Source organism: Cricetulus griseus, chromosome 2 (genome assembly GCF_003668045.3).
Source record: "Cricetulus griseus strain 17A/GY chromosome 2, alternate assembly CriGri-PICRH-1.0, whole genome shotgun sequence".
Taxonomy (NCBI): Eukaryota; Metazoa; Chordata; class Mammalia; order Rodentia; family Cricetidae; genus Cricetulus; species Cricetulus griseus.
Genome location: NC_048595.1, coordinates 454985719 through 455012349, shown reverse-complemented (window position 1 = coordinate 455012349; position 26631 = coordinate 454985719). Strand labels below are relative to the sequence as shown.

At 43.8% G+C, this 26631-nt stretch overlaps 1 protein-coding gene across 2 annotated transcripts; it reads left to right on the top strand.

Moving 5' to 3' along the window:
• The first annotated feature begins 2922 nt into the window (after positions 1–2922).
• On the top strand, positions 2923–26550 carry Ndufv2 (NADH:ubiquinone oxidoreductase core subunit V2). 2 transcript variants are annotated; one of them, XM_027397775.2, is made up of 8 exons: positions 2923–3083; positions 14617–14682; positions 17188–17250; positions 17333–17449; positions 19335–19503; positions 22381–22490; positions 24844–24920; positions 26399–26550. In XM_027397775.2, exons 1-8 carry the CDS (start codon positions 3033–3035, stop codon positions 26490–26492), a joined length of 747 nt encoding a protein of 248 aa, XP_027253576.1. In that variant the 5' UTR covers positions 2923–3032; the 3' UTR covers positions 26493–26550. The 2 variants fall into 2 exon arrangements, with proteins under 2 accessions (XP_027253576.1, XP_027253575.1); XM_027397774.2 differs by lacking the exon at positions 2923–3083 and adding an exon at positions 13626–13703.
• The last annotated feature ends 81 nt before the right edge of the window (positions 26551–26631 follow it).

The window sequence follows — 26631 nt, the reverse complement described above, 5'->3', positions numbered from 1 at the left end:
TGCCACCAATGCTCAGCTGTTTCTTTTAATTTGTAACATGATTATAGCTATGTAAGAATTACCTTATGGGGACCGTCCTAGGCACTACCCAGGTGTAACGGCTGTGTAGCTTGGTCTACTTGTGGGACTCCTAACAATGGGAGCAGGGCTGTCCCTGATTCTTTGGCTGGCTCATGGGAACCTATTCCTCCTACTGGGTTGCGCTGCCCAGCCTTAATACAAGGGGAGGTGTTTAGTCTTACTGCAACTTGATAAACCATGCTTTGTTGATACTCATGGGAGACCTGAACAGAAACAGAAGAGTGGACTGGGGGAGGGGGCCTGCTAGGGGGAGGGAGTAGGAGGAGGGGAGGGAGGGGAAACGACAGTCAGGATGCAAAGTAAATTAATTAAATAAAAAAGAATTATGTGTATAAATATAAATGTTATATCAACTATATATATTCACCAGGTTTGCTGGTGAATTCTTGGGAGGTAGTGGCATTAAGGTCACGAGTTCAAGAACAGTTTTAGCTATGGTGAGTTTGAGACACACAATAAATCAACATTGAGGCCTGGATTATACTTTTATTTTATTTTATTTTTTTGGTTTTTCGAGACAGGGTTTCTCTGTGTAGCTTTGGAGCCTATCCTGGCACTCGCTCTGTAGACCAGGCTGGCCTCGAACTCACAGAGATCCATACTTTTCTTTTAAAGGGAGGTACTAAAGTAAACTGAGAAATACCAAACTAATACTGAAGATAATGCAATGGGAACCAAGGCATTTGTTATCATTGGTTGGAAATGCTATCTCTTGAATGGAATAATTTATAGAATATGATCCACACAGGTTGCAATGAATTATATTAACTTTAAAAAAAAATCATGAGGGATAACCTTTCAGAATCTTCATACTGTTGTCAAAATTCCATTAACTATTCACAATTTTATTATAGCGGAAGGACAGGGATGGGCACAGGAGACACACAAGAAAACAGAGTGCTAAAAGCCCAAGGTGGCGGGCACTTGTACCGGAGCATTGAATCAGTCTAAAAGAGTAACAGAACTCACGCCTTTAATCCCAGGACTCATGAGAGGTATTTAAGACAGGAACAGGGTCTCAGAGGTGGCATTCATTCTCCAGCCACAGTGAGGATAGAAAGTATTGATTCTCCAGCCATGCTGGGAGAGGCAGCAGTCTGAGGCTTGGTTAGACAGGAACTGACAACTTTGCCTCTGAAGGTTTGTGGAGAGAGGACAGCCATTCAGCTGGGTAGAGGTAAGATCTACTGGCTTGGCTACTTTGCTTTTCTGATCTTCAGTTTGAAGCTTGAACCCCAATATCTGTCTGTTACATCTCCCCATTTTACTTCAACAAAAGGCTCTTTCTCTAACATCAATAAACTATATACAATAAGAACAATTACCAGGTAAGAATTATAGTCACAATGTCCAGTCCAGTTTGATTTGGCAACTTTGGAGAAAGTACTCTATTGGTGAGCCCAAGCTCTGTACCTAAATCACTTTCTTTCATAACTTGTATTAGCAACTTAAAGATACCTTTTAGACCTTGAAACATTTTCTTAGATAAACTTAAGCTTTTATATCTCCCAACCTTCATAAACTTTACATCTCTTTTGTGAGTTTCTTTTCTGAATTTGATAACAAGGAAAACTGTAACTATCTCAAACCCCCATCAGAGACTTGAGAAGGATAAAGTATTACCAGAGTAAACAGGAAGTACAGGGCAAGCAGCTTCCAAAACTATAGAAACGGCAGAGGTAGCTGGCTCCCCGGACAGTCACCCCAAGGTTCTGCTGCAACACTGAGGCATCCATCTTCAGCTTATAGGCCTAGCATATCTGACAGACTTTTCTGTGAAGCAGGAATTTTGAAGGCCTGGCCTTCCCCGTCTTGGCAAAGTTCAGCCAAGTTCAAACTTCTCTTGTGTCCTGCTTATCTAATTTGGACAGCATACTGTCAGGAGTTGAGGCAAGGGCAGTTTCCTGCCCAGTGGCTAGCTTTGCCACATTTAAAGCAAACTCCATATGGAGGTTCTTCGATGCCCATCATCTTCTTTGCAGTAGATTGGTGCTGCCAGTAAGCTGGTCTGTCTCACTGTTATGAGAAGCCCTGATACTAAAACATCTTAAATGACATATTCTGTAGATCTCTGACATGTTTGAAGACCATCTAGCTAATTAAAATATATGTTGAACCTTGAAAACATATATACATGAGGCTAAATAATAAAGCTTACTTCTGTCTCTACCTATACCCTTACAAGTTTAATTGGGTTTTTTAGGTTTTTCGAGACAGGGTTTCTCTGTGTAGCTTTGGAGCCTATCCTGGAACTCACTTTGTAGACCAGGCTGGCCTCGAACTCACAGAGATCCGCCTGCCTCAGCCTCCTGAGTGCTGGGATTAAAGGCGTGCGCCACCATAACGTTACATTTTTAAATGAGTTGCATAGGTACAATACCTTAAACTATATATCACTCTAACAAAAATAACCTTAAATTTGTATCAATATATAAAAAGCCATATCAGTGAAAAATATTTGAGACTAGTAGTTGCTTTTTAGTTTAAAAAGTAGATTCAATAATCTTCCCTTTTATCCTCTCACTCCCATATCCCCTTCTTTCCTTTTCTTCCAACAGTAGATAGGAGCAGCAGCCACTTGAGGAGGCTGCAACTGAGTCATTCTGAGCGGCCGGGCCACCCGGGCCACCCGCCGTGTGCTTTCGGATTCGGATTGGAAAACACACAACTCAAGGCCACCGCCCCGCCCCGCCCCGCCCCGCCCCGCCCCGCCCCGCCAGACGGGGGCGGCCCAGCCGCCCGCCGGCGGCGCTGCTCGCCCCCCCCCCAGGCAGGCCCGCGCGCCGTCGCTTCCGGAGTCGAGCGGAGTTCCAGACCCGCCCCGCCCGGGTCGCGCAGGCGCAACGGGCGCTCGTGCGTCCCGGGCTCGGGAGCGCGCGCGCCGGGCCTCCCGTCTCGTTGGCCGGGCGTCGGCCTAGAGCGGCGGCGGTCGGAGGAGCGTGCGTCCCGCCATGTTCTCCTTGGCGCTGCGAGCGCGGGCGGCCGGCCTTGCCGCCCTGTGGGTAAGAGGAGGCCCGGGTGACCCCGGCGCCGCCCGGCCCCTCGCCCCTCGCCCCTCGCCCTCGGTAGCGGGAGGCCGCACTCAGTCCCCGGCCCCCTCCGGGACAGGCCCCGGTCCGGGTCTCCGACGGCGGCCCCGGCGCCCGCTGCACGGTCGCGGCTGGGGGCCGTTTGCACCCCGGCTGCCGCTCGTGTGCTGGCACAGGGGTTGAGTCGCCGAGATCGAAACAATCGAATAATCCTAACGTAAATGCGGACTCGGGGTCTGCGCCATAGTTCAGCGTGCGGGGCAGCGGCTCGCCCTCCAGGCGCTCGCACCCCAGGCGCTCGCCCGGCAAGTTGTGCTCTGTGACCTTCACGGGCGGCACTGTGTCCCCAAGACTTCAGGAACACAGCGAGTCAACGCGAATGGCGACTCTAATTTAGCTACAGACAGTTACAGGACAGAAAGAAGCTTTATCTGGTCGGTCGGGTTTATTAACTTATTTTGATTTTTCGAGACAAGGTTTCTCTCTGTGGCTTTGGAGCCTGTCCTGGCTCTCACTCTGGAGACCAGGCTGGCCTTGAACTCACAGAGATCCGCCTGCCTCTGCCTCCCGAGTGCTGGCATTAAAGACGTGCGCCACCCATGCCCGGCTGGGTTTTATTTTTCTTAACAGCAAAACAAAAATTTAAGTCACTTCTCAGTAATGGATTACTGTAGGTCAGCATAGACTCCATCCAGGGCTTTAGAGTTAGATCTGCGTTTTGAAGTGTAGTCTCACCGGTGGCCTTTTGTAGTTAGGTGACCTGGAGCAGTTTGCTTCTTGGTGTCTTTGCTTCTGCAGCTCCGAAAGGGGAATATTCCCATTTGCAGATGAGCGTGTCAGTAATCATTTGCAGTCTCACTGTGGGTCATGGATTGCTAGGCCCAGGAAACACTGTGGATTGGATTATAGTGGATATATTGTTTTTGAGACAGTTCCTCTGTGCAGTTCTGGCTGCCCTGAAGCTCGCTCTGTAGACTCGGCTGGCCTCAAATTCAGCGATATGGAGTGCTGGCTGGATTATAGTTACCCTCCCCCCCTTAAGAATAGTTCTGACCTTGCAGCAGCTGCTGTTGTGGAGCCTACTAAGTGTGCTATGCTGGCTTTGAACTCTGGTCCTTCCGTCTCGCCTCCTGAATGCTGAGATTACAAATGTGAGCTCTTGTCCTGCCGGAGTACGATAATGATCAGAGTGCTGTTTGGTGGCTCTTTTCCTGTGTGTTGAATATCTGCATTTCACATCTTATTTTTGAGGTTGGTGCAGTGTTTTCATCAGTACAATCAGAAACAGAACTCCTGTTATTTCTGTTATTTCATGTAAGAAGGTCAATAAGACACACATGAATATGGTTCACATCTGAAATTCCAGCACTCAGAGGCAGGAGAATCGGAGTCTAGTTTATCTTTAGCTACATAGCGTGTTCAAGGTTAGCCTGAGCTGTATAAATTCCTGTCTGTAAAATATGCCCAGCTCAAATCCAGGGCCCCTAGAACAGCAGAAGGTAAACATATAGCAAGGAGTCGATGAAAGGTTTACAATAGAGGGTAAGTGTTCTGCCATGTGTTGATGACTGAATAGGAGTGAGAGCCGAGTAGGTTTGACTGAGTCACATTGGTAAGAGGGGCTCCTGTTAAACACTCAGATGAAGGTGAGGATGCGACCATCTGCCGAGAAGTAAGGACAGGAAAAGTACCACAGACAGCTTTTGTTCATTTCCTCTTTGGAAAGCAAGGTTTGGCTTTGTGGGTGGGGTTTTTTGTTTGTGTTTGTGGCAGTTTTTCTAGCCCTGCCTGGCCTGGAAACACAGACCAGGCTGGCCTCAAACTCACAAGATCCACCTGCCTCTGCCTCCCAGTTGCTGGGATTAAAGGTGGCAAAGGCCACAACACCTGGCCTGAAAAACAATGAAAAAAAAGGAACTGTAATAAATTTAATATGTTTTTGCAATTGAAAAAATAGTACATAGTACAGTTTCAGTAAGTTTAATTTATTATGCAATCAACATAAGGAAAATGGGATATTGGGGGCAGCAAATAAAATAAGCCCAGGAAATATGAATTACCTACATTGTCATTTTCATATCTGTATCTTCAGACCAGGTATACACACATAAACTGTGTGTGAGTGTGTGAGAGGCACACTGTACGTAGGAAGGGGAGAGCCCGAGTCTGCACATTTAAGAGGAAGACAGCCGTTGTCTAATGCTATTATTCATCTTTGTTTTGTTGCCTTGGTTCAGAGTCTCACTGAAACATGTTCTTTGGCCATGTTGTCTGACTTCGGAGCTCTTGGGATTCTGTGTTTCTGCCCAGCAATGCTAGCTTTACAAGCACATGTACTCATGCCCATTTTTATGTGAGTTCTGGGGCATTGAACTCAGGGCTTCATTTTTGGCAGGAAATAATTTTGCCCACTAAACCATCTCCCCAGCCCAAACCTTAATATATTTTAACAAAATTTGAGAGGAATTGTTCATAGTTTTGTAAATCCCCCCCATAATTTCCAGACCTTTTTTTGGATGGGGGTGGGGACAGGGTTCCCTGTAACCCAAGCTGACATCAAGCTTTCTATGTAGCCAGTGATGGCTTTGAACTCCTCATTCTCTTGCCTTCACCTTCCAAGTGCTGGGATTACAGGTCTGTGCTACCATGCCCATTTTCTGTTTGCTTTTTTTTTTTTTTTTTAAGATAGAAACCTTTTAATTATTGTGTGTGTGTGTGTGTGTGTGTGTGTGTGTTTGAGATAAAAACCTTTTAGTTATATGTACATGTGTGTTTGAGTTTATATAGGCACTGACCTCCTTGGAGCTGAAGGCATAGGTGCTTGTGAGCCACACGAGACAGAATACCCAGGTCCTCTGCAAAGGCAGTAAATGCCTCTAGTGCTTGTCTGGTTTTTAAGGCAGGGTCTCACACTATACTCCAGGCTGCTGTGGAATTTACTAATTAGCCCTGAGTGACCTCTAGCTTGCAGCAATTCTACCTCAGCCTCCCCGGTACTTAATACATTTAAATCGGCTTATTACTATGCATTTCTATACTGTCATTGGTTTCTTTTAATTTTATTTGTGTGCATGTGTGTGTGTGTGTGCACACGTGCCATGTTGGATGTAGAGGGACGTTCAGTTCTGTGACCATGTGCATGCTAGGGATCATGCTCTGGTCACTAGGTTCGGCCTCTGCTGGCTGAGTAATCTTGTTGGCTCCACTATGCCGTTACTCTAATGCTAGATAGCCTTGTATGACCAGGCCCCTTTACTCTTTCTTTCACCAACAGTGGGATATGAGAATGAACTTACCAAAAAATCAAAATAGGAGTAAGGTCTAATTAAGAAAATTCTTTTCTTGAGAGAAACTTTGAGCACATACATTTTTTCTTTTTTTTCTTTTTAGATTATTTTAGATGATGCGCAAGTGAGGCCAAGTGCCTTTGTGAGATCAGAAGTGGGTTTCGGGCTCTTCAGCTTGAGCTACAGGCAGTTGTGAGCTACCTAGTGTGGTTGCTGGGAGTCAGATTCCCCCTCTGGAAGAAAACCAAGTGCTGAAACTACTTGAGCCGTCTCTCTAGTCTCCTTCTTCATTACATTTTCCAAAGAAAGTACTGTTCTGTTAGTTTCCCCTGTGAGACCTTATGGTGTGAGCCCTGCTGTGCAGAGCAGATGAACTGAGCCCAGAAGTCAGCACTCACTGAGACTGAGACAGAAGTCAGCACTCACTGAGACAGACTGTGAGACAGAAGTCAGCACTCACTGAGAAGACTGTGAGACAGAAGTCAGCACTCACTGAGAAGACTGTGAGACAGAAGTCAGCACTCACTGAGACAGACTGTGAGACAGAAGTCAGCACTCACTGAGACTGAGACAGAAGTCAGCACTCACTGAGACAGACTGTGAGACAGAAGTCAGCACTCACTGAGACTGAGACAGAAGTCAGCACTCACTGAGACAGACTGTGAGACAGAAGTCAGCACTCACTGAGACTGAGACAGAAGTCAGCACTCACTGAGACAGACTGTGAGACAGAAGTCAGCACTCACTGAGACAGACTGTGAGACAGAAGTCAGCACTCACTGAGAAGACTGTGAGACAGAAGTCAGCACTCACTGAGAAGACTGTGAGACAGAAGTCAGCACTCACTGAGACAGACTGTGAGACAGAAGTCAGCACTCACTGAGACTGTAAGACAGAAGTCAGCACTCACTGAGACAGACTGTGAGACAGAAGTCAGCACTCACTGAGACTGTGAAGCATACACAGGCTCCGGATGGGCTTCTGTTTTCAGCTGGGTGATGCCCACAGTTTCCTGTAGTGCTGACAGACTTTACAAATCAGTACAGTCCCAAGCTACTGCTTTGAGTTTTGAGGTGCTATCACCCCCTCACCTTCCCCCAGTGAATAATTTTGAATTGTATCCAGACATTGAATGTGTAATTACATAGGTACTACATTCTAATTTACTTCCTTAAGGACTGTCCACCTTCCTTGCCGTGAGTATAGACCAAATATTGGTTTTGTTCTTTAACTGGGCTGCTTAGAGTCTCGTTTACACAGGGCTCAGCCAGAGAGAACACGGCTCTTCTCCATTTTGGCACTTCCTTTCCTGGGACTTCCCACTTGTCCGTGCCTGAGTTATCAGCTCCTTTGGTGGGTCAAGCTGAAAGACTGTTTGCCCACCCTTATAGTTTCAGCTGCCTAGTACAGGGCAGACTAGGGTAATCTTCAGGCTGAAAGGAAAGAACCAAAATGTTGGTGTCTGCCTGGTTTTGATTGGTTGTTTCTTAGTATCTTCACCATTTTTTCTTTGAATGTATAGTTACTCGCTGGCGGTTTGGCTTGATAGTGTCTGCTTAGCTGTCCTAGAAGTGCGACGCCTGCCATGGCAGCTCTTCCCAGTCTGTCTGTGTGGCTGTCCTGGCTGTCCTGGAGCTCGCTCTGTAGCCCAGGCTGGTTTTAGACTCCAGCGGTCTTCTTGTACCTCTCAAGTATTAGTTAGGGTCACAGGTGTGAGTCTCCATGTTTGTTTGAGATAGGGTCTTTCTATGTAGTCCTGGCTAGCCTGTCATGTTGGAGATATTTAAACCTAACTTTACAGAATCACAGCAGACCCAAAAGAAATTTTACCTTTTACACTAGGCATGTTGTGTATGCCTTTAATCCCGAAGGCAGGAGGATCTCAGTGAGTTTGAAGTCAGCCTGGCCTACTTAGCAAGTTCTAGGCTACTTAGTAACCCTGTTTCAAACACAAATATGAAGAAAAAAACCTAGAAATTTTATCTTAATGTGTATATGTCTGAAAATCCTAAATCACAGATTTCTCTCAGCTTATGATGGGTTTACATACACTAATACTTTGTAAGTTGAAGATTTAATAATTACCTATTGAACAGTATAGCTTGGCAACATAGCACCCTATAGAGTGATTCACCCTTTTATTTAATGGTTATTTGTTTGGTGTGTGTGGGGGGGTGGGTGTTTAAATTTTCCTTTCTGAAGTTGCCCAGGGAAATTGTTACATTATGGTGAAGGACCAAATTGAGTAAGTGCTATAGGTATAGGAGGGTGTGCCAGTTCCTTTTCCTGGTGGCTTTAGTGGGCTGCGAGGAGGACTCACTATTGCCGTGGTGGTGAGTGGGACGTAGAGAGTCCAGTAGTTGGTGCTGGAAGTTTCAGGAGTGAAGGAAGCATGGTAGGTGGAGAAGAAGGCAGAGGGCGGAGACGGGGATTCAGATCTGCAGTCACTTTGGAAAGCAGTTCAGTTGATCCAGTGCTGCCTCCTTCAGCCTCTGCCGGGGAGAATCTTAAGTGAGACCCTGTGAGCTGTGGAAAAGCATGAGCAAAGTCAGGGACCGTGTTAGTGTTGGTACTGGGGTGGGGGTGGGGGACTAGAATAGAAGCAGGGCCAGGGAGGGTAATAGCAGAAATAACAATGAAAAATTACTCAGGTAGAACATGTAAGACTTAGTGATTAGTGAGAAGAAAAGGACCCTGAGATCCCTCCCTCCTTCCCTCCCTCCTTCCCTCTCTCTCTCTGTTTCATGAGACAGGTTTCTCTGTGTAGCTTTGGAGGCTGCCCCGGAACTCACACTGTAGACTGCACTAGCCTTGAGCTCACAGATCCGCCTGCCTCCCTGAGTGCTGGGATTAAAGGCTTTATGATATTGTCTCCAAAGACTAATGCTAACTGCTTGTGATGGTCTGTACCTGTAACTTGGGAGGCTGAGGTTAGCGCAGAGAGACTGTAGGCCAGCGTGGGCTACAGTGAGACTCAGTCTCACAACAGCAAAATAAAAGATCAATGTTGAATTACCATGACTCTTGTTATATCCTTGTTTAATTGCGGCAACACATAAAGTTGTTAGAACTATGTGAAATCTCTTCGTGGAGGACAAGTTCCTCCTCTCGGAGGCACCAGAACTTCAGTCTCCCCCCTTTCCTAGCATGAGATTTCTGGGGAAACTAATTCTTTGAGGGTCCATTGTTTTATTGGACTGATAGCAAAGGGAGAGCGCAGCATATGTGTTCCTAAGAAATCATCTCTCCTGCCAGGACAGTTACACTAGCAGCCATGAGGGTGTCAGTAACAAGTTAGCAGGTGTTAATATGTTTAACACTCAAGTCAGCCCTCACACAATTATTTGTAAGTAAAGAAGCTAAGGATTTTAAAAGGTATTGCAAAGAATCCATGCACAGAGCCTAAAGAGAAAGTCAGTGCAAGTATAAAGAGCCCCCGAGTGATGAAGCCCGGAGCTAAACCTTCTGGAGCTGCAGAGGAGTTGGACAGAGGTGTGGCTATCTTACCTGCCAGCTTGGGCAGCCGAGAGACTGACCTACCCCAGAATGATAAACTCACTTAAAATAGGAGGTTTTGTGCTGCTCACCCCTGTCATTTGATCCGATGGTTCTTGAGTGAACTCTAGATGACAGCATCTGATGTGCTGCAGTGCCAAAGCATTGGCTGCATCTGTCTGAGACACCCCAGTGGAAGGGCTGCACTAGAGTGAGTCTCCAGCAGAGCAGTGAGCGCTGGGATTAGTGCACCAAGTAGGGGCTTGTGTGCAGTGAGAGCCTCCTCCACTGTGCTCACGCCCTCCTCCTCCTCTTCCTCCTCCTCCTCCTCCTCTTCCTCCTTCTCCTCTTCTTCCTTCTTCCTCTTCCTCCTCTTCTTCTTCCTTCTTCCTTCTTCCTTCTTCCTTCTCCTCCTCCTCCTCCTCCTCCTTCTTCCTCTTCCTTCTTCTCCTCCTCCATTTTACATCCCAGATGCAGCCTCCCCCTCTTCCCTCCCAGTCCCTTCCCCATCCCTCCATCCCCTCCTCATCTGTCTCCATCCAGGGCTATCAATAAACATGGCATATCAAGTTGCAGTAAGACTAAGCAACTCCCCATGTAGTAAGGCTGGGCAAGGTGGCCCAGTATGAGGAGTAGAGTCCCAAAAGGCAGTAAAAGAGTTGGAGACAGTCTCTGTTCCCACTGTTAGGCGTCCCACAAGAGGACCAAGCTACACAACTGTATCATATATGCAGAGGGCCTAGGTCAGTCCCAGGCAGGCTCCCTAGTTGTCATTTCAGTCCCTGTGAGCCCCTGTGAGAACCTAGGTTAGTTGATTGTGTGAGCCTTCCTGTGGTGTCCTTGACCCCTCTGGCTCCTACACTCCTCTTCCTCAGCAGGATTCCTGACCTGCACTAACATGTGGCTGTGGGGCTCTGCCTCTGCCTCCATCAGTTGGTGAATGACACCTCTATGGTGACAATTGGGCCAGCATCAATCTGGTCACAGAATATGGCCAGTTCAGTCTACTTATCCACTATTACTAAGAGTTTAAGCTGGGGTCCTCCCTGTAGACTCCTGGGGGATTCCCCTGCTCCAGGCTTCTGCCTGACCTGAAGCCCCCGCCCTCTCCCCTAGCAGTCCCCCTCAGCACCCCCCCCAACCTGCTGGCTCATGTTCCTGTCCCCACCTGCCCTTGGTCCACTCACAGAATCTCTATTTCCCCTTCCCAGAGAGATCTGGGTGCTGCCCCCCATGAACCCTCCTTGTTACCTAGTCTTTCTGGGTCCTTGAATTGTGCTGTCCTTTCTGTGTGTCTTGAATGAAAGGGTTATTCATGGCCTGGCGTGTCGGATAAGCTCATAAGTGCTAATCCATTATTAGCATGAATAACTTAGGGACCTAAAGTCACTCATGGGAACACCGGTACTACTCCTGCCCCTTCCCACTTCCTTTAAGTAAAAGGGAAATTTATATATTAACTTCAGCAGAGGGAAGTAGATGGTTTTCAGCTATATAAACTATAATTTTATCAGAAAAATTCTAAGCCTAATTAAAATATAAAAACTGTTACTTGCAAATGCAAGAAACACAAATCTGTTCTCTTTTGACAATGGCTCTTTGTTACAGTTATAAACAAGAGACAATTATCTGTCATGCTTTAAAAATTTACCTTAAATCTGCCTTTCAGTTATTGTGTCTGCTAAGTAGATGACAATGCTTAAACAAATATTAGTTCTTCCCAAGTCACACCAGTTTAAAACAACCCAATAAAGAGATAGGAGAGATATATCATGCTTTTAATCCCAGCACTCAGGAGACAGGGAGGCAGGCAGGTCTCTGAGTTCAAGGTCAACCTGGTCTACATAGTGAGTTCCAGGACAGCCAGGGATATGTAGAGAGATGCTGTCTCAAAACAAACAAAAGCCCAACTAAGCTGTAAAAATATTAAGTGAGGGGCTGGAGAGGTAGCTCAGGGTTAAAGGACATTCCCAGCCCCTACATGGTGTCTCACAGCCATCTGTGACTCGGTTCCAAAGGATCCAGTGCTCGCTCTTGTCTTCCACAGGCACCGGTCTTGTACATGGCGCACAGACACAGGCAGAGCGCCTGTACACGCGAAATTTACATAATAAAATAAAATGAGGTTGAGAGATGGCTCAGCAGTTAAGAGCCCTAGTGCTCTGAGGACAGTGTTTTCATCCCAGGACACATTGGGCTGCTCACAGCTCCCTGTAAAGTCTCTCTCTCTCTCTCTCTCACACACACACACACACACACACACACACTCACTCACACACACTCACACGCACTCTCTCTCACACACACACATACTCACTCACACGCACTCTCTCTCTCTCTCTCTCTCTCTCTCTCTCTCACACACACACACACACAGATCTTCATATATAGGCCTAGATCCATAGCGTCCTCCTATCAACCTTCCCAGTGCTTGGATTATAGGCAGGGCACTATCGAAGGGCACTATCGCCCCTGGCTACAGTAATGTTCTTTAAAAGTAAATGCCCAGAAGTATTACTGTGTTAAAAGATGTAAATTCTTTGAGGTTTTCCATAAATCATACTAGTTTGCGTCCCTAAAAGGCTTGTATGAGTGTTTGCCTCATGCATTAGCAAGCCCATTTTTCCCATGCTCTCAACAAAATGGAATGTTATCTTTAAAAAAAAAAAAAAAAAAAAACTCAAACCAAAACCTTTCCCTAATTTAAGCTCGTGATGTTTTAAGTGGCATGCTTTTAATAGCTAGTAAGTTTTTTAAATGTTCATGATCTTTATTAATTTTCCTTATTGACTTTATGCATTTATAATTTTTCTGGGTGTTTTGTCACTAGACGTGTGTAAGACTTAATATTTAGTTGTCAGCATAGGCAGTAGGTGATGCCAGAAGGAAAGATGCATGAAGACCAAATAGAGGAGTCAGGACTGAGCCCCAGAGATAAAACCCTTCAAGTAGTATAGTGAGAGGAGTCTGTGAAGGCCCAGACCGTGAAGAGAGGTTAGGTACTTTAACCCACTTTAAATTAGCCATTTCTTATGTTACTATACAGTAACTTTTTTTTTTTTTTTTTAGCATTTACTTAAGTCATTGTTTCAAACTTTTTTGTATTTTACTGTGTTCTCAGCTAGAGCGACTGCACTGACTGTTTTTACTTCAGTTTCATTTTTGTGTTGGGGGGGGCAATTTTTTGTTTGTTTGTTTTGAGACAGGGTTTCTCTGGCACTCTTGACTGTCCTGTAACTCACTTTGCAAAACATGCTGGCCTTGAACCCACCACCTGGCTTAGTTTCTTTTTACACAGCCTTGACTGTGTTGCATTCTTTTTAAAAATTCTATATTTAAAGCAAGAGAAAAGCATAAAGTAACACCTTTTACCCACCTTCTGCCTAAGGGGGTGGTGGTGGTACTGGAGAACACAGTTGAAGCAAAGTCCTCTGTACTCTAATGTACTTAACTGTATGTTATACCCGTGCTCCACAGTCAGGAACTAGGTTTTTTCCTAATTAAAGCAAGATGTGCTGTGGAATTTCTTTCTTTCTGCAGCTTTCTACTTTGATCTATGACAGAGTGAAGTCTGTTCCTTCATGTCACTCAGCTTAGTCCTCTCTGGTAGCCAGCCAGTCCTGTGCTTGGATTAATTCAGGGTCCCGCCCTTTGTGCTTCACAGAATTCAGAAATTGTAGGATCTAGAATAATAGTGTAATTGTTTATGGTGGGGGATGGCAGTACAGGAGAGGAACAAGAGAACAAAATGGAACCGTCAGATTTCTCGCCTGAGCAGCGCACCGTTTACGTCTGCACAGCATTAGAAGCAGTGAGTGTTATAATAAAGCTCGTGGGGGCCTTGGGAGACTCCATGGCGAGGGACAAACACACCAGGCAGACGGAGCCTAAGTGAGAAGCTTTATTAGAAAGGGGAGGGAGAGGGGAGGGAAGAGAACAGAGGTGAGAGACAGAGAGAGGACAGAAGAGAAGGAGAGGGAGACAGGAAAAGTCCTGACTGCCCCAGCAGGACAGAGAGGGGAAGGGGCGGGGCTCTTTCTTTCAAAGAGCCAGGGTGCTTACACCTGCTCAGCTCAGGTGGGTGAGAGGCGGGCCAGGATTGCCTCAATTGTCCCAGTAAGGGGCACGGCTGGAGTTGCAGAAGTACACTCAATCTAGTTCCAGGGAAGCTGAGGCAAAGAGAAAAAAATTGAACGCCAACCTGGGGTCCATAGGGAGACCATATCAAGCAAATATTTACAACAGTGTAATGTGACTCATTTGTGCATAGCTGTGACTCATGTGGCCATGTGCATTACCATATTTACTGTTAGGGCCAGCTGTGATAGCACAAACCTTTCATCCCCACTTGGGAGGCAGGGCAGGTAGATCTCTGTAAGGTCAGCCTGGGCTACAGAGTGAGTTCCAGGACTTTATCATCTCACCGATTCAGACAAGGGGAAACAGGGCCAGTTAATTGGTATTGCATGCCAGCCTAGTGTGAGCAGAGTGTGAGCATGACACCTGTGTACAGTTCTAGTTTGAGTTCGGTCAGTTTACCCACTAGTGGATTAATTGTGTGCCTTTATGCAGCCACTTCCTGAGCCTTCTGAAGGAGACAGGCAAAGGCACAGGTGCAGAGCCTCCTAAGATGCTTCCCTTGTTTTAAACTGTACAACTCTTTAAGTAGTTCATGAAAATTTCCTAAAGTTTTGAGTAAGTGTTCTCAAATTTTTTAACTTTAGGGAAGACATGCAAGGAATTTGCATAAGACAGCTGTGCAAAATGGTGCTGGAGGAGCCTTATTTGTGGTAAGTAATCAAAATCCTTCATAATGGAAAGACTTGGGGATTTGAATGAGTCTACTGTAATGTCTTAAATTGTGGGATGTGGTACTACTTGGCTGTAGAATACTTGCCTAGAATTTGTAGTGTTGAATCCACAAACTTTAAGTATTTGTTTTAATTAGATGTGTGTGACTACGCATAGGCAAGAGCACTAAGTACTTTTAACCTCTGAGCTATTTCTCTCACCCAGAAACACAAAACCTTAATACCTGTATCTTTGAGAGATATTGACCATTGTAAGGATTTAAATATAGCTTGTTAAATTCATTATAATTGATGTTTGGTTCGACTATAGGAATAAGAATTTGGGTTATTGTTTGGTAAAGTTACTGTGAACCCTAATCTGTTCATCAGACTCCATGATCTTAAAAGTCAGTCATGTTGGCTGGCTGAAGGTAAGGCTGTAACTTGAGAAATCCCTAAAAGGTATTCAAAACTCAAGAGCTTATAGTAATATAGTCAGGGCATTACTACATAATAAATATATAAATATATTACTTTACAAATCGGTTGGCCTCCTTTTTTTTTTTTGGTTTTTTTTTTTTTTTTTTTGGTTTTTTGAGACAGGGTTTCTCTGTGGCTTTGGAGGCTGTCCTGGAACTAGCTCTTGTAGACCAGGCTGGTCTCGAACACAGAGATCCGCCTGCCTCTGCCTCCCGAGTGCTGGGATTAAAGGCGTGCGCCACCATATTTTTGGCTTCACAGTTTTAAATCTAGGAGATACCTATAAACACCTCAATTTTGTTGTACAAGTCTGAAAGCTTTAAATGTTGTGTCTGTTTATCTGATATGAGCAGTTTCTAGTGTTTGATATCAATGTAGTAAACATGCACCATGGTTTAGACTTAGTAAAAACATTAAGTTGTCCACATATTTGAAATTATTGTTCAACACTTCAATTTTCTTTCCTCTTTTGATTAACACTTGGTGGGGAATGTCCTTCTGTATGCTGTGAATATATGTTTTTCTTATTAGTTGATGAATAAAGATGTTTTGGCCAATGAACAAACAGGAAATCCAAACAGGGATAGAGAAAGGTGGTAGATGGAGTCAGGGAGACACCATATAGCTGCCAAGGTGGCAAGAAGCCAGGGCACCACAAGACCACACAAAGAGATACAAGATTAATAGACATGGGTTAATAATTAAGAGAGAGCTAGACAGTAAGAAGCCTGAGCTATTGACCAAACAGTTTATAATTAATATAAGCCTCTGTGTGTTTACTTGGAACTAAATGTCTACAAACACCTTTTTTAAAAGCAAAACTCAGAGAATATCAAGGTTCTGTTTATATTAGTGTGCTTTTTAAATTTTTTTGAGACTCAGATTGTTGGGATTAAAGGTACTTTTACTCTGCTTTTTTTTTTTTCCATATTTTTTACAGGGTTTCACTCTCTAACCCAGGTTAGTTTTGAACCTTTTTAATTTCTTTTTCCTTGATTTTTCTAGGTAAGGTTTCTCTGTGTAGCTTTGGCTGTCCTGGAACCCACTGTATAGACCCTGCTGGCCTCAACTCAAAGAGATCCTCTGTCTCCCTGAATGCTGGGATTAAAGGTGTGCACCACCACCACAGCCCAGCATGGCTTTGAACTCTTGGCAATCCTCCTGCCTTAGTTTCCTAAATCATGGAATTCTTGACAAGCCTTTTTCTATCTAGATAGTAACTTGATGTTTCAAACCCTTTGTGGAAAACTTGTTAGGGAAAGATGTACTTTTGTACCTCTTTAAAAAGAGTAGAGATACTGGGCAGTGGTGGCTTACACCTTTAAAACCAGCACTCTGGAGGCAGAGGCAGGCGGATCTCTGTGAGTTGGGTCAACCTGGTCTACAAAGTAAGTTCCAGGACAGCCAAGGCTACCCAGAGAAACCCAGTCTTGACTATCCCCCCTCCAAAAAAAAAGAGTAGAGATATATCGTTTCAGATATGTCAGGTAACCAGTTCCTACGCTTTGCATAATTTTGTGTCTGGGACTGACATTTAGCATTTTTATTTAAAAATTTTTATTGATGAATATGTCTACATGTATATATATGTTCATAGGGTGTAGGCAGGTGCCCTTAGATACCAGAAAGGACCACTGAATGCTCTGGGACTGGAGTTAGGAGTGTGGCTGCTGGGAATTAAACTCTGGCTCTCTGCATTAGCAGCAAGCCTTTCTAACCTCTAAGCCATCTCTCTCCGCCCATGTGCACAGTTTTGTGTCTTAATTACATAAAGCTGCCAGTTTGTACTTGATACCCCATTCCTGGTCAAGTTGGATAACTAAATCTTGGAACGTCTTAATTTTTTAAGGATTGGTTTTGTAGTCATTCTTGTTACAAAGATAGACTGGTGGAATGATGGAATTAAAGTAGAGATTAAATGAGCAGCAACAGTATAGTGTAATGTACAGTTATACATATTTACATTTCAGGGAAAATGTTGATAGTCTTGGAAAACATTTTGTCCTTTTTTTTTTTTTGGCATAGCACAGAGATACTCCTGAGAATAACCCAGATACTCCGTTTGATTTCACACCGGAAAACTATAAGGTATGATTACATAAACAATGTGGTTGATTTATCAAGTATTCCGTGCTTTCCCTTGTGTAAAGCAGGCGTTTTCCTTTTGCAGAGGATAGAGGCCATAGTAAAGAACTACCCAGAAGGGCATAAAGCCGCGGCTGTGCTTCCAGTCCTGGATCTAGCCCAGAGGCAGAATGGATGGCTGCCCATATCCGCTATGAATAAGGTACTGAATTCAGGTTTGCCTCAGGAAAAAGGAGAAACTGTATGTGATAACCGCTTCATATAGAAATCATCATGGTGAGTTTGGAGCCCTTGAGTCTCTCTCAAAAGATGGATGGACGGACAGATATAACCTCCTTAGTGTGTTTTTGTCAGTTCCCTTAATACAGTTCCCATTCTTGCAGGAAAATAGGCATTAATGTGAAAGAGGTGTCCATCTATCCTGTCCATCTGTCCCGTCTGTGTCGTCATCTCCCCAACACCTACCTTTTGAGGGAAATGATCTTAATGAAAAAAGTCTCAAATGTGTATAGTTTGGTACGAAGGTATTTTGAAAATGAATGCAGCTTTTAAACTGTAAAATTACGGGGGTGGGGTGGGGGATATCCCTTACCAAATGCACTGTCTTAATATTTTTATGTTTTTGGTTCTAGTCCTTTACAAAAGTCTGTATTTGGTTACCTTCAGAACTGCCCACCCATCACTTCAGCCTACTACAAACACTGTAGAATTCAGCCTCTCTTCTTCCGAGACAGGGTCTGCCTGACACACTTAGCCCAGGCTAGTCTTTCTTGTTGTCCTGGAACTCACCGAGATCCGCCTCCCCAGTGCTGGGATTAAAGGCATAAGCTACCTCTGCCTGGTTTAGCCCAGACCAGTCTTAAACTTTTACCAATCCTCTACCTCAACTACCAAGCACTAAGATTGAAGATGTGAAGATTGTTTTCAAGTAGTTTTAGCAATAATCTGGTTTTCAAGTTTACTTATATCCTGTTAATACGGTGATTACATTCATGTGCCAATACAGCATTTCATTTACAAAGTGCTGTATTAAAAACAACTCATTGTGCTTTCTACTTGACCATCTGTCAGATGTTCTATGGTAGTTCACTCACTCTCATCATTGTCTAAACTTTATTTGGTTTAACTGTTAAGGTAGAATTACAAAAGGGAATAAACGACAAAAAAGGCTATCATTCTTATTGAGAGAATACAAATAGACTTTATCTAATAACCACAAATGCAAATTTTAGATTGTGTTGGTTGTTCTATTTGCTTTGTATACTTCCCTAATACTGAAGTATGTTACAAAGCTTTGTTTAACTAAACACTATCTTATCCTTAGTAAACACAGCTGGTTAATTTTTTCAGAAACCCTGATGTGAGATAGAGCTGTAGTTAAGTGGAAGAGCAGTGGCCTATCTATCGACTCCAAAGCACCAAGAAAGGAAGAAGAAACAAAAACAGTGTGATAGATATAGTGCTTGTCAAATTATACCTTAGTGTTTAAACTCTTTGTAATATTTAAAGCCCCGACGTCATGGCTCATGCCCTTAGTCCCAGCATTCAGGAGGCAGAGGCAAGAGGATCTCTGAGTTTAAAGCCAACCTAGTCTCCATAGCAAATTCCAGGACAGCCAGGGCAGTACGGAGAAACCAAAGGGGGAAAAAATGTGTGTGTGTGTGTGTGTGTGTATGTATTTTTTTTTTTAAATTAAGCTTGTGTGTGATGTATGTGTGGACACATGCATGCACAGCCTGTGTGGAGCTCAGAGGAGAGGGGTAGAGACAAACACAGAGTTGGTTCTGTGTGTGCTCAGTCCCGATTCAGTCTTATGTGAGGTCCAGGGATCAAACACAGGTCATTAGGCTTCTGTGGCAAGCAAGGCCTTTTACCTGCTCAGCCATCTTGCCAGCCCATAGCATCTCTGTTTGAAAAATGTTTTTACTAATGAGAAGTTTCTTCTGAGTCTTGATAGTAAGCCTGCAGAGAAAGAGAAAACAAGCGACAGTGTAAGAGCACTTAGAACGTAGTGTGCTATTCAGAGTTGGCACATTACACTTCAGGTAGGAAACACTGTAATCATCTTTAATGTTTTAATATTTTAGGTGGCAGAAGTTTTGCAAGTACCTCCAATGAGAGTATATGAAGTAGCAACCTTTTATACGATGTATAACCGAAAGCCAGTTGGCAAGTACCACATTCAGGTCTGCACCACCACACCATGTATGCTGCGTGACTCTGACAGCATCCTGGAGACCCTTCAGAGAAAGCTTGGTATGGGAACTTCATTTCTCTTGTTAACAAGACCAAGATCAGCCAGGGTGTGGTGAGGCACTTAACCCCTAGCACTTGGGAGGCAGAGGCAGGCGGATCTACAGAGTGAGTTCCAGGACAGCCAGGGCTACATAGAAAGACCCTGTCTTGAAACACCTTCCCCACCCCCACCCCCCACCCCTGTTGTCTCCCCAAAAAAAACACCAAGATTGGCTAACAGCCTATGGTGGTACATACTCAGGATGCTGAGGCAGCCTGGGTCTATATGGTGAGCTCTGGGTCAGCCTGGGCTACACGTTAAGAACCTAGCTCAACAGCTTCTTCTCTCTATACTCCCGGCCACCCAAATATAATTCTTTTTGGAGCTGACATTTTCCACATAAAATTTCGACTTCGGTGTTTTTTACTTGGTTTGTACTTTCTTGGTACTTAAAAAAATACTACTTACTTTTAATTCTTTCTAGTTTGTGTTCTTCTGATTCTCAGCTTCAAGTCTAAGCTTTTAATCTATGCTAATCATTAAGAATGTTTGTAAAACTTCTAGGAAAATTGTCTCATTCATATGTTATCATATGTCACAAAACACAAAGACAATACATGGGCTGCAGAGATGGTGTAGGATGAGAGCACGTGCTGCTCTTTCGCAGGGCCAGAGTTCAGTTCCTACACGCACACACACTCGCACACTCACACACACATACACACACACTCACAAACACAAAATTATAATCTCAGATGTCCATGCTTCCGGGGAAGCAGCAGAATAAGTACCAGCATAGTAGAACTACTTCACGATAAGGAGAATGTTAAATAGCTGTAATTATGGCATATTTATAAAACAAATGGACATTTTCTATACAAAGTGCCATTGTTGCATTTTTAACTTTGTGAAGTTAAAGTGGTATCTTTCACTGTGTCTTCCTGTCCTGAAGACACACAGGGCTTCACACTAGAGGAGGTACTTTGACACTGACTTGTACCTTCAGCACCCCCATTTTTTCTTCTATTTACTTATTTTGAGATAGGATCTTCCTGAGTTGACCGAGCTATTCTTGCCAGTAGTCCTCTGACCTCAGTTTCTCAAGGAGCTGGTCTTTGCCAGTTGTGGCTTTTTCTCTCTTTAGTAGAAGTCCTTGTGTGCCACAGACACATTTGGGGAATGTTGATGTAAGGCAGGAAGATCAAGCTGACCCCTAAAACCCACCTCTAAGGCTTAGGCTCTGATAACTGCTCAGTAGATTAGTGATAGCAGATTTTGTATCCTGTATCATTTAGCACATTGCCTGTGCTCTGCTTGTGCTGTAATTGTGGACTTTTGTGTAGCACCCAGTGCTGGCATCATTCTGCTCTTACACAGTTACTCGAGTGGTGTCGTATGAACACCCCTTTGCATGTTCAGCATTAAGATTGATTGCCGTATTTCCCCTCGAGTGTATCAGCACTCATTTTCCTTACCTCCTTAGTCTTCGGTCCTCGGTTTTCTCAATCTTTGCCAGTCTAATGGTATAGCTGTGTTATTAGCAGTCCAGTTATTTACTTTTTAGATAACTATGTATTTTTCTGTTTGTGTAGTGCCCACAGTGGCCAGATGGCTTGCGACTGGAGTTACACACTGTGAGCACGTGTGGGTGCTGGGAACTGAACCCAGGTCCCCTGCAAGGGAGGCTGCGCTCTAACTACTCAGCAGTTTGTTCACTCCTGTTTACTGGCTTCTTTGAAGCTTGAGGACAATTTTACTAGTTTAAAAAAAAAAACCCCAAAGCAGGGGAGCTGTAAATATCTTCAGCTGCTTGTAGGAGAAAGAGAGAAAAGAGAAGGAGCCATGCTGTTGGCAGTCGGCATGAGGTCAGCTCTGTGCCAGACAAGCAGCTGGGTGGTGGTGAAGTAGGTCAGTGAGCAGTGGTCTCCAGGCTTTCATTGCTCTTAAAGGAACAGGCCTACTTAAGAAAGCTAGGCGTGGTGGCCTTGAACTTGAGGTCTGTCTCTCTGCAATTGCTGATTTACGAGTGTGTGTGTGTGCACTGTCATGGCTGATTTACGCGTGTCTGCACTGTCATACCTGATTCATGGGTGTGTGTGCACTGTCATGGCTGATTTACGCGTGTGTGTGCACTGTCATACCTGATTTACGCGTGTGTGTGCACTGTCATGGCTGATTTGTGCGTGTGTGTGCACTGTCATGGTTGATTTGTGCATGTGTGTGCACTGTCATGGTTGATTTGTGCGTGTGTGTGCACTGTCATGGTTGATTTACGCGTGTGTGTGCACTGTCATGGCTGATTTACGCGTGTGTGTGCACTGTCATACCTGATTTACGCGTGTGTGTGCACTGTCATGGCTGATTTACGCGTGTGTGTGCACTGTCATGGCTGATTTACGCGTGTGTGTGCACTGTCATACCTGATTTGTGCGTGTGTGTGCACTGTCATACCTGATTTGTGCATGTGTGTGCACTGTCATACCTGATTTGTGCGTGTGTGTGCACTGTCATGGCTGATTTACGCGTGTGTGTGCACTGTCATACCTGATTTACGCGTGTGTGTGCACTGTCATACCTGATTTGTGCGTGTGTGTGCACTGTCAAACCTGATTTACGCGTGTGTGTGCACTGTCATGACTGATTTACGCGTGTGTGTGCACTGTCATGACTGATTTACGCGTGTGTGTGCACTGTCATGACTGATTTACGCATGTGTGTGCACTGTCATGGCTGGTTTACGCGTGTGTGTGCACTGCCATGGCTGGCTCACTTTACAGACGTCTAGTGCATGTCGATATTTTTACATCCTCTGTAACAGATTATTGATGTCATTTTTCTTAAACCATATTGCTTTTAAGCTATGATCTATTTCTCATAGTGATCATTTACATTTTTAGGAATAAAGGTTGGAGAGACTACAGCTGACAAGCTCTTCACTCTTACAGAAGTGGAATGCCTGGGGGCCTGTGTAAATGCCCCTATGGTTCAAATCAATGACAACTACTATGTGAGTTTTCAGCTACACTACGGTCATGTTCTGTAGCGGCCTATCTAAACTCTTCATGTCCACAGGGTCGGTTCTTGAGGTACTCATTTAGAAGAAACTGTATAAGTATCTACAAGGTTTTAAAAGAATTACCTTTAAATATTTTGTATTTTTGTCCAGGATATGATAAACTTGAGAGTTTTAAATTGTGATGAATTTAATCATTTACATATACTAGAAACCAAGATGCAATAGCAGCACTTTAGGACCATTTACTTAGGTAATATTGTCTATTGATATTATTTGCAGAAAAAAATTAAAGCACCTCAAACCTTTTTCTCTCCAGATACTATCATAATTTAGTGTTGAATTCTTCTTATAGATGTTTTAAAGCTTTTTTCTGTATAACCTGTAGTAATACGTCATATTTCTCAAGATTTTTAAATAAATGAAATGTATAACATACCTCTATTACTGTAATTTTTTTTTTTTTAATTTTATGTGCATTGGTGTTTTGCCATGGATGTCAGGTCCCCTGGAACTAGAGTTCAGGCAGCTGTGAGCTACTGTGTGGGTTCTGGAAATAGAACTTGGGTCTTCTGGAAGAGCAGTCCGTGCTCTAACCACTGAGCCATCTCTCCAGCCCCCCTCTACTATTTTATACCTTACAGATTTTGTGATTATTTACCTTTGACCTGTAAGTTTTTCTGGAGGTGATCTTAATATCCAAATATGTATGGTTTTGTAGTTAGCATTTTGAAATTACTTGCTGCCCCAATTATATCATGGTTTGCAATTATGGTATTTTGTTAGGGTTTTTTGTTTGTTTGTTTGTTTGTTTTCTTGTTTTTCCAGACAGGGTTTCTCTGTGTAGCCCTGGCTGTTCTGCATCTCTGTGTAGATCAGGCTGTCCTTGACTCAGAGGACTGCCTCTGCCTCCTGAGTTCTGGGTTTAAAGACCTATGCCACCACCATCCAGCTTATTTCTTAGAAATTAGCTAATAGAGATTCCTTGAGGTGTTTGTTGAAGATAGCATTTTTAATAATGGATTTATCTTCTCTCCTGCTTCCAGAGATGCTAATGGTGCCTCCAAAGGAATCTCTTTGTACCATTTACTTTGCCCATTCTGCAGTTCCAAAGTTTCCAGACTAGAAATTTCCTTTGCTGGGCAGTGCCCTTTTTAGCTAACCCTTACATCAGATGTGCAGGCTTCTTTGAATGCTAACTTGGTGTGGTTAGGTTTGTTGTTAGGAAGACTCTTTTGTGCTTGTCTGGGGCCCTGTCTGTTGTCCTTGTGGTTATTGAAAACTTGGAGACAAGTTTGTTGTTTTCTTGCAGATTTTTTTGTTGAGTTTGGCCTCTGTTATGTATTCCTCAAATAGGAATTAGACAGAACTTTCTTTTTTTTTTCAGATTTTATTTGAATTAGAAACAAGACTATTTTACATGACAGTTCCCTTCTCCCTCCCCTCCTCCTCTACCACAACTAAAACCCTACCTATCACATATCCTTTCTGCTCCCCCTGGAGGGTGAGGCCTTCCATGGGGTGTCATCAGAGTATCGTATCCTTTGGGACAGAGCCTAGGCCCACCCCTGTGTTAGACAGAACTTTCTTTGAAGCTTTTTTCCAGTTAGTAGTTAGAGCTTTTGATTCAGGCCTCTGCTTATCGGTTACAACTACTGGTGATAATTATTTTTTGTACTATGTTTCTCCCAGAATTAGCATTGTTTTCTTGTACTTTGGCACTTTTCTGCTTTTTTGTTTTGTTTTTTGTTGTTGTTTTAATTGTCTTATTGCTGTGAAGAGACACTATGAACAAGGCAACGCCTATCAGAAAGGAAAGCATTTAATTAGGGCAGCTAGCTTATGGTTTCAGAGGTTTAGTCCATTAACATCATGACAGGAAGCATGGGTGCTGGAGCATTTGAGAGCTACATCCTGATTGACAGGCAGGGATAGAGAGACAGGCACTGGGCTTAGGGTGAGCTCTTGAAACTGCAAAGCCCACCCCCAGTGACACACTTCCTTCAGCAAGGCCACACCCCCAACCCTTTCAAAAAGTACCATTCCCTGGTTACTAAGCATTCAAATAGAAGGGGTTGGGGTGCTGTTCTTATTCAAGCCAGCACTTTGTCATCCTCAAGAACAAATTCAAATTGAGTTATCAGTGAAGGAAGGAGCTTGAGAGAGGCAGAGATGGTGGTGAGCGATGAGACCAGACCTCAGATTCTGAGCTAAAGCTTTTCATGTGTATTCCTTATGTATTGGAGTTACTCAGTAGGAACTGTCTTGATAAATAAACGAATTAATTTTAAGGGTTTACAGATTCTTTTATACAGTAATTCATCAGTGGCTTTATTTCTTTCTCTAGGAGGATCTAACACCCAACGATATTGAAGACATTATTGATGAACTCAAAGCTGGGAAAGTTCCAAAACCTGGGCCAAGGTATGCCCTTATTTCTATATAATAAACTGCTGGAGTAACTTGCACTGAAGTAATCATAAGCTTAATTTTAAGAATCTTTCCTCATGTACACAGGAGTAGACTAGACTGGAAATTTGCATACCAAAAGCTGTCATCCGAGCAAGACACATTTTTTCTTCAAAATCTATAGGATACCTGGATGGTGGTTGAGCACGACTTTAATCCCAGCACTTGGAAGGCAGAGGCAGGCAGGTCCAAGCAGGCCTTTAACTTACACTCTGTGGTTCAAGGCCAGCCTGGTCTCCAGAGCTACACAGAGAGACCCTGTCTCAAAACACACACACACACGCACACACGCATGCACACACGCACGCACGCACGCGCACAGCAAATCTGTGAGATAGGCTGGGGAGATGATTCAGTGTTGGTAAGGATGTGTGTTAGAATTGCAGAACACATGTGGGAGCTGAGTGGGCACGGTGGCTGTGCTATAGTCCCAGGGTTGGGAGAGGAGCTGGGACCCCTGAGCAGGGCAGTTAGCCAGTCTGGCTACAGCACAGGCTGACAGTTGAGCAGGAGACATTGGCTCCATATGTAAGGCAGAGTGTGATAGAGATAGACACCTGACATTGACCTTGGGCCCCCAGGTGTACATACATGTGCAAACATACATTTCATACACATGCATGTATGGAAAAAAATCTTGTAAAATTATCTGACCTCCTAGAACATTTTTACTGGAAGAGACTCTTCCTGCAAATAGAATTTAAAAGTTCATTTTGCTAGAAGGTTGATCTGAAGTTAGCTTCCCTCCCTCTTATTTCCACCTAAAGATCCATTTTCCCTTTTAGTCTATACAGGATATTTTAAAATATCTTTAAAAGTGATCATGTTCATGTGTAGTGTATCTGTGGAGGTCAAGGACAACCTTGTGGAGTTGGTCCTCTCCTTATGCTTAGACAAGAGTTCCGAGTTTTGAACTTGGGCTGCCCACCATGTCACCGACCCCAATACAAAATAATCTTTATTATTGTTTTTCCCTTAGTGAAAATTCATTTAAATATCTCTTCCAAAAAATAATTGTTATACTTTGCTTGAAATAGCTATTTTCTATTCTTACTATCTTTTTTGTCATATTGAATACCACAGGATCTTTAATTGGTTCTCCTTATATGACATAGTTTAGTCTGTCAAACTAATTATAATACAGTCATATGCCACATAATGACATTTAATCAGCAACAGACCACAGACCATAAAATTACAATAAAGCTGAAAAGTCCCTTTTATTATTTGAGACAGGGCCTCACTATATTGTCCTGGCTGACCTGAAACTGGTTATGTACACCAGGTTAGCCTTGAACCCAGAGCTCTGCCTGCTTCTGCCTCAGAGTGCTGGGATTAAAGGTGTATAAAACCATACCTGACTGAAATATTTTTTTAAAAAACAGTTTGTAAATGCTAATCACTAATAATCATTGCTTCCTTTTTGTTTTCAGGAGTGGGCGGTTCTGCTGTGAGCCAGCTGGAGGCCTCACCTCTCTGACTGAACCACCCAAAGGACCTGGCTTTGGTGTCCAAGCAGGCCTTTAACTTATACTCAACTCTGAAAACTGTCCCTGGAGAAATAAAATAGGAAGCTATCTACGTATGCTTTATAGTGTTTATTCCCACCTGCACATCTTAGTAGTAATCTAGCAACTTGGAGTTGCTGACTAGTGTGTCAGAACAA

Excerpts from the sequence above, each read along its gene's own strand:
- Ndufv2 (XM_027397774.2), top strand. The coding sequence starts at position 13,641 with ATGGAACCGTCAGATTTCTCGCCTGAGCAGCGCACCGTTTACGTCTGC. Across the intron at positions 13,704-14,616 it reads TCTGCACAGCATTAGAAGCA|GGAAGACATGCAAGGAATTT; the intron begins GTGAGTGTTATA and ends TTTTAACTTTAG. Across the intron at positions 14,683-17,187 it reads CTGGAGGAGCCTTATTTGTG|CACAGAGATACTCCTGAGAA; the intron begins GTAAGTAATCAA and ends TTTTTGGCATAG.